Source organism: Buceros rhinoceros, unplaced genomic scaffold (genome assembly GCF_000710305.1).
Source record: "Buceros rhinoceros silvestris isolate BGI_N320 unplaced genomic scaffold, ASM71030v1 scaffold16961, whole genome shotgun sequence".
Classification (NCBI taxonomy): Eukaryota; Metazoa; Chordata; class Aves; order Bucerotiformes; family Bucerotidae; genus Buceros; species Buceros rhinoceros.
This window is the reverse complement of record NW_010396166.1, coordinates 73,342-79,909: the sequence shown is the minus strand read 5'-3', so window position 1 is coordinate 79,909 and position 6,568 is coordinate 73,342. Positions and strand designations below refer to the sequence as shown.

The following is a 6,568-nucleotide window of genomic DNA, read 5'->3' as shown; positions in this document are numbered from 1 at the left end:
GCCTGATGCAGTATTTCTGTTTGTTCTGACTCCTGTAGACTCCATGTTGCCCACCAGAAGAGCTGTGATGAGGCTATTTGTCTGCAATCCGTTTGCTAAGTAAAGGAGAAAGCAGAGAAATAGACTTCACTGCTTTATTTTTACTGTGGTATTGACTTTGTAATTTTTCACTTCTCAAAATACGAAGTGCTGCAGTGTGCTGTAGGGAGAATGGAATACAGATTTGTTCAGATCTGATTTAAAAACAAAAATTAAAGGCAGCTCAGATCAGCTTTGGTCTTTAAGAGAAAACTTACGCAAGTCAGTAATTTCTGGTGTTACGATGTTCCAAGCTGGTACAGTATTTCAGGTGTCACTGTTTGAATTGTAAATAACTCTTGGAACTGCTGGGCCTGCCGTTACTTGGGCAACTCCGTAAACATGCTCTGTAGCTGTGCACAGCGAAGTTCTTAGGAAAAATGAAACTGTTGGCATAATCCAAATAGCTGCATTAGCTAGTCAGATGGAGAGCAATGCTCTTGCTCCATTTTGGCCAGAGTGCTTTTAAGTTAAAAAAAGCAGTAACTTCTGGATATGTTTTTTAAGACCTGCTGCATAAGGGTGTGCAATCTGCAAGAAACTCCACACATGATCCATCATTTTTAAATCGAAACAGTGGGTAAACGAGCACCAGGACTACGCCGGGACATGAAGTTTTCAAACTCATGAGTGCCTTTGCAGACACGTGGGTTTCTGTTTGAGGCTGTCCTGTGTTTGAATGTTTAATTCTTGCTAGAGTTGCAAACAGGATTGAACACTCGGGAGAAAATAGATAATTCTGACACCGTTATCTGAATATAGACATGGCTTTCATCTTTGGATGAGACAGATTGTTGCGTGCTGCTTTAAGGTGGTTAAGCTCTTGTGTTGGTTATTAGGAGAATTGGAGGCATTTTGAGTTTTGCACAGTGGGTAGGTAAAATTATGAAATTGGGGCTTGAAGGATGCGTTGTGAAGGTAGCAGTCAGCTTGCTCTGGCCCAGGGCTCCCCATCAGCGTAGTATTGAGGTGAAGCTGCCGGTCTGTTTCAGCTCTGAAACACTGAGCTTTGTGTACCCGAAATTTGAACTGGTGAGAACTGTGCTGTTCTGTGAACTACAGAAGTGTGGAGGAAGGCCGTACTGGTGGCTTGTTTGCCAAGTTAAATGGCTGTCTGGAAAAATAAGGGGCGGTGCGAGGGGAGTTGTGCCTCAGTAGATTTATACTAGTGAGAGTTTACAGACACTTATGAAATGCAAGTAAACATATGGGGAGCCAACTTTCAAAATCTCAGAACTGCCACTTAATGACAGGACAATGCTGTGGCCTTTTTTGAAGTGTTTTTTACTCCAGAGCCTGACGGTTTTTAGGAAAATAAGGATGGAAACAGACTTCTAACTAAATCTTATCCTAGTGAGAGCTGATTGAGAATGGGTTAAATAGTTTGAAGGCTGCTGAAATCACAAATATTGCTGAAATCATTGCTGTTCTGTAGTGTGCCGTCTTTGGAAAGAAATTCTGGATTGCATTATTGTTGACAGAGTGATGACCAAGGGGAGGAACCCCTATGTCTAAAATGTCTTGTACGTACAGTGGTTTAAGAGCCAGGGGAGAAAGAGAAATATATGCAGGGTTTGGTTTTTGAACAGTTTTCCTAATTGCGCTGCTGAGCACCGTTCTTAATTAGCTGTTTTCTTGACAGTCGATCTCGCTTACAGTGATTTGAGTGCATTTTGCATTTGAGGTTTATGTTTCTATTGGGTGTAAACCATTGTTTCTCCCATGTTTGCCTGTTGTGCCTTACTAAGTTTTGGGGTGGATTTTTGTCACTTCTTTTGCAAGTGAAGCATGTGGTTTTGAGAACAGCAAAACTCAAAGCTCGAATTCTTCTGTTTCTTGTAGGTTCAGGTGCAAGTCCATCCGAAACTTTCCTCTACTGAAGATGCATTACAGTATGTGGAGGAGTTAATTCTCCAGTTGTTAAACATGTTGTGTCAAGCCCAGCCAAGAAGTTTTCTGGATGTAGAGGTATAGAGAATAATTGTTACAAATCTATGATAATTTGACCCAGTACACGGAAAGTTCTACGTTAATTGTTTCACAGTGTAAAAAGGAAAGCAGTGATTAGGTATCTTTATGGAGCAGAAGGTTCCCCGTGAAGCCTGCTGAGTTACCTGATAGCTGGTTTTCCTAGCCGTTGAACTTGTTCATCGCACAGTACAGCTCCCTCTGAACTGTGTGACTGTAATGGATGGTGAGAGTTACTTGTGTACATAAAGCTGACTGGTTCCGTTCACAAGACCTTCTCTCCCCTCTGATACTGCAGAGCAGTGATAGCTGCATACTCTGAGCGTGGTGGTTTAGGCTAGTATACCCTGTGCTGACGTGAAGTTTGAACAGGGTCTGTTCAGTCACTTTCTCAGAAGGAGCTGAGGAGCACTTCTGTCCTCTGTATGAAAACTTTTTCTCTTACAGTTGCTCATCTGCAACCTCTTGCTCAGAAAAGCAACTTGATGTTTGAGAAGAGGGTTTGATCTGAGATGAGTTTCTCCATCTGCTTCTCAACAAATGAGTTAAGCTTCTGAGTCCCTGAGTATCTTGGTTGTGCTTAACTGTGATTTGAAGGCTTTGATGCCAAGCTACAAACCCCCTGTGCAATGTGCTCATTGCTCTGTAGTACTCCGGACTGTGCCTGCGTTGGGTTAGGTAGCAAAACAAGAGCCACCTTCCTCACTTCCTGAAGAAAGTGGACTAATAGCAAAAAAACCTCAAAACCCCAAAGCCCTGAAAAATCCCTTTAAAGCTCTAACTGTCTCTGAGCTCAAGATTTGTGAATTTCATCCTTTTGAACACTGACACCTCTACTGGTGTTCCAGTGTCCCCTTGAATGGCTGGCCTGTTCCACATCCGCATTCTGGTCGGGCAGCTCCAGAGACGAGAGCTGTGCGGAGGATTGTTTAATGCTGTGTTTTAAACAACGCTAACAAAGTGTTGTATTACGTGTCTTACAGTTGTGAAGTCAGGATGAGAAATGCGGGAATGAAGAGATCATCGAGCCACCTCAGTGTACCCCCTTTGTGTTTATACGTAGTGATGCTGTCTGTGATTATCTGGTCCTACGTACTTATTGTATTAACACCTTCATTGTTCACTCAGGCTGGGTTATGTTAGGACAGGGAATTGGAGTGAGATAGTGAATGAGACTTTTGGTAGGACCTCTGCTTTCCTTTTGCGGAAAGGTTATGATGAGGGGAACTTTGGAAAGTTGAGTGCCACCTCTGTAGAATTGTATTCTGTCCCAGTTTTTTGTCAGAAAGTTTTTGTTTGTGTGCTTTGTCCTGTACCAACTCTTCGTAAGTGGTCATTAACTTTCATCTTCTTTTCATAGTTGCTCGATGGGGGGGTGTCATATTTACGTAATTGAGCACGTAATTGCAGCTGAAACAGTCAGTGGGAGCTGTAATATGAAAGAAACCAAGAGAAATTATCTGAGAAAATGAAATTTTGGCATCTCTGAATACCAGGGCTACCAGAAATGGTGAAGCTTTTGAACTCCCAGAGACTTGTGTGTGAGTTCCACCAGGAGAGTTGTTCAATGCATGGGAGAGCATAGGTGTCCTCAGGCACCCTGACGGCTGGCAGGAGTAAACAAACTGGAGCATATATGGTCCACCGTGCCCTTTTCCTGTTACGGTTACTGCCGTCGTCAGAGCAGTTTGCATGGCTACAGTCTGGACCATGTGCTGATCAGTAAAGACCAAGCAGAAAACTCACCTCATTCAGTGAGCATCCTGTACAGGGAACGAAGTGCCAGAGCAAAATGTAGTCGTGTATTTAAATGCTGAATTATCTGGTATGTGCACAAGGGAAGCAAATTGTGCCTGCAGTGGCAGCTTACTTCTGTCATTTCTCGAATCTTGAGCACTAGATTATTCTCTGAAAATGATATTGTGATACAGCCTTGTGTAGTGAGCAGCAGGTATCAAAATGATAAAATGTATTCCTGTTGTACAGGCTTTTCTACTTGAAATAATAGCATTAGCAAACATTCCTTTGTTAATTAATGGAAAGTGCTTTGATCACAGAATCGTTTTGATTGGAAGAGGCCTTTGAGATCATTTGGTCCAACTGTTCCCCCAGCACTGCCAGAATCCCTAACCACTGCCCCTCACGTCCCCCACCCCCACTTCAGCACATCTCTTAAACCCCTCCAGGGATGGGGACTCCACCACTGCCCTGGGCAGCCTGGGACACGCCTGGACAACCCTCTGTGTAAAGAGGTTGTTCCTGATACCCAGCCTAAAACTCCCCTGGCACAGCTTGAGGACATTCCTGTCACTTATTGCTTGGGAGAAGAGATTGACCCCCACCTCACTCCAGCCTCCTGTCAGGGAGTTGTTGAGAGTGAAGAAGTCTCCCCTGAGCCTCCTCTTCTCCAGGCTGAACCCCCACCACATCCCTCAGCCACTCCTCAAAGGTCTTGGTCTCTAGGCTCTTCCCCAGCTCAGCCTAAAACTCCCCTGGCACAGCTTGAGGACATTCCTGTCACTTATTGCTTGGGAGAAGAGATTGACCCCCACCTCACTCCAGCCTCCTGTCAGGGAGTTGTTGAGAGTGAAGAAGTCTCCCCTGAGCCTCCTCTTCTCCAGGCTGAACCCCCACCACATCCCTCAGCCACTCCTCAAAGGTCTTGGTCTCTAGGCTCTTCCCCAGCTCTGTTGCCCTCCTCTGGACATGCTCCAGCCCCTCAATGTCCTTTGTGGAGTTAGGGACCCAAACCAAACCCAGAATTTGAGGTGTGGCCTCACCAGTGACGAGTATGGAGGAACAAACTGCGGTGTAGTGTAGTATTGATAATGTAGTGATATTGCTAACGTCATTCAGATTGTGCATTTACCCTTCAGTTCTGTTTTTTCTAAGGATCGAGTTCAAAAGAGTTTTCCCCACCCTATTGATAAATGGGCAATAGCTGATGCCCAGTCTGCTATTGAGAAGAGGAAACGAAGAAATCCCTTATCTCTCCCAGTAGAAAAAATCCATCCCTTACTAAAGGTAAGCAGAGACATCATTTTGCTTTCAGAAGCCATCAGAAGTTGACACCTTGGTTTCATGTAATGTCTGAATGCTGCCTGACGTGGAAACAAAAAGGATTCAGAGTATCTGTATGTGTTACAGAGCTTTGTTTTAACTGTTCAGTTTAGTTAATTGCACATATTTATCTCTCACTTAAAAATTAGTTAATTCTCTGTGGGGCAAACAAAGCCAAGAGCTCATTTGCTATGAATTTGGTTGTTCTTGTCTCATTTTGCATGACCTAGAAAAAGCTCAAGAAACTTCTGGAAATAGCCCTAAACATTTAAGTGAGGTTTTTGGGACAGTTGTTGGCTGTTGCCATTTCCGCAGTTAACAGAGCAGCATCTCCAGTGGCACTGTGTCTTCTGTAGGCCTGCAGTCTGCTGTGTTTCTGCTGCTCAAACAGACTGTGGCCATGTGGTGGGTGTTCCCTGAGTTGGGTCTTCAACTTCCTGGGTTTAGTTGTAACCTGTGGTGTGTGTTTCAGTGACTAAAAGGGGTTTTTTTGTTTCTCTTTCAGGAAGTTCTAGGCTACAAAATTGACCACCAAGTGTCTGTTTACATAGTGGCAGTATTAGAATACATTTCTGCAGACATCTTAAAATTGGTCGGGAATTATGTGAGGAACATAAGACATTATGAGATTACAAAACAAGATATTAAGGTGGCAATGTGTGCTGATAAGGTAAGCCTGACTCTCGTTTCTCCCGTGAACAGCAAGTTTTTGTTAGGTTTGGAGAGAGCAGTGCCTATTCCTTATTGAGTACATTTGAAAGAAGAAACTACTGCCATAAAAAATGGTTCCAGTAACAGAGCGAAGCCACCAAAAACCTGATCGAGCTTGCAGAGCTTGTGCTCATTACTAGTTAAGTCTCTCTTCCTTTTGATATGACTTGCCTAATCTCAGCAATGCATGAATGCTTTAAAAGTCTTTGTGAAGCAGCACTAACTTAAAAATGAAACATTTCTAAGCTGTAATAGTGGATTTATCTCATAGCTTGTAAAAAGAAGACTGAAATTAAGCTTGGGTGTCCTCCCAAAGTAAGTAAGACTACACTACATGTAGAAAGCAGTGTTTCGATGGTCTGGCATTGTAAATGAGAAACCAGCTGCTTTAGCACCTCCGACTAATCCTCCTTAGCAGTCCGTGTTTTTATCTGCAGGTGGTTGTTCTGGTAACTTCAGAAGGTTCATTTGGGTTCATTCAGGTCCTCTCTCTCTCCAGCAGTGCCAGGTCCCCTGTCTGTCTTCAGGTGCCTTTGCACTCTAGCTTCTGTGGCCCTCTCATCAGCAACTCAAGGTTTCCTCGTGTTTAAAAAACAAATCTTGAAGTCAATTTGTTAAGGGATGGGACTTAAGCATCTTTAATCTCACTGAAGGTGAGGGATTTTCAGACTTACCACCTCTTTTGAGAATTTTGTCTTGGTCGGTGCATCTTTGGTTGGGATAGACTCTGTGTTTCAGTGAATGCCTTTTT

General features: G+C 43.6%; 1 protein-coding gene across 1 annotated transcript in view; it reads left to right on the top strand.

Annotated features, from left to right (window-relative positions):
• Positions 1-1,920: 1,920 nt before the first annotated feature.
• The window catches only part of SOS1 (son of sevenless homolog 1 (Drosophila)), a gene marked incomplete at its 5' end in the record, with an annotated part of 38,005 nt that continues 33,357 nt past the window's right edge, over positions 1,921-6,568 (top strand). Inside the window, 3 exons of the mRNA XM_010145829.1 lie at positions 1,921-2,046; positions 4,939-5,070; positions 5,612-5,776. Coding sequence (XP_010144131.1) covers positions 1,921-2,046; positions 4,939-5,070; positions 5,612-5,776 — 423 coding nt within the window. The remainder of the gene's footprint in view (positions 2,047-4,938; positions 5,071-5,611; positions 5,777-6,568) is intronic.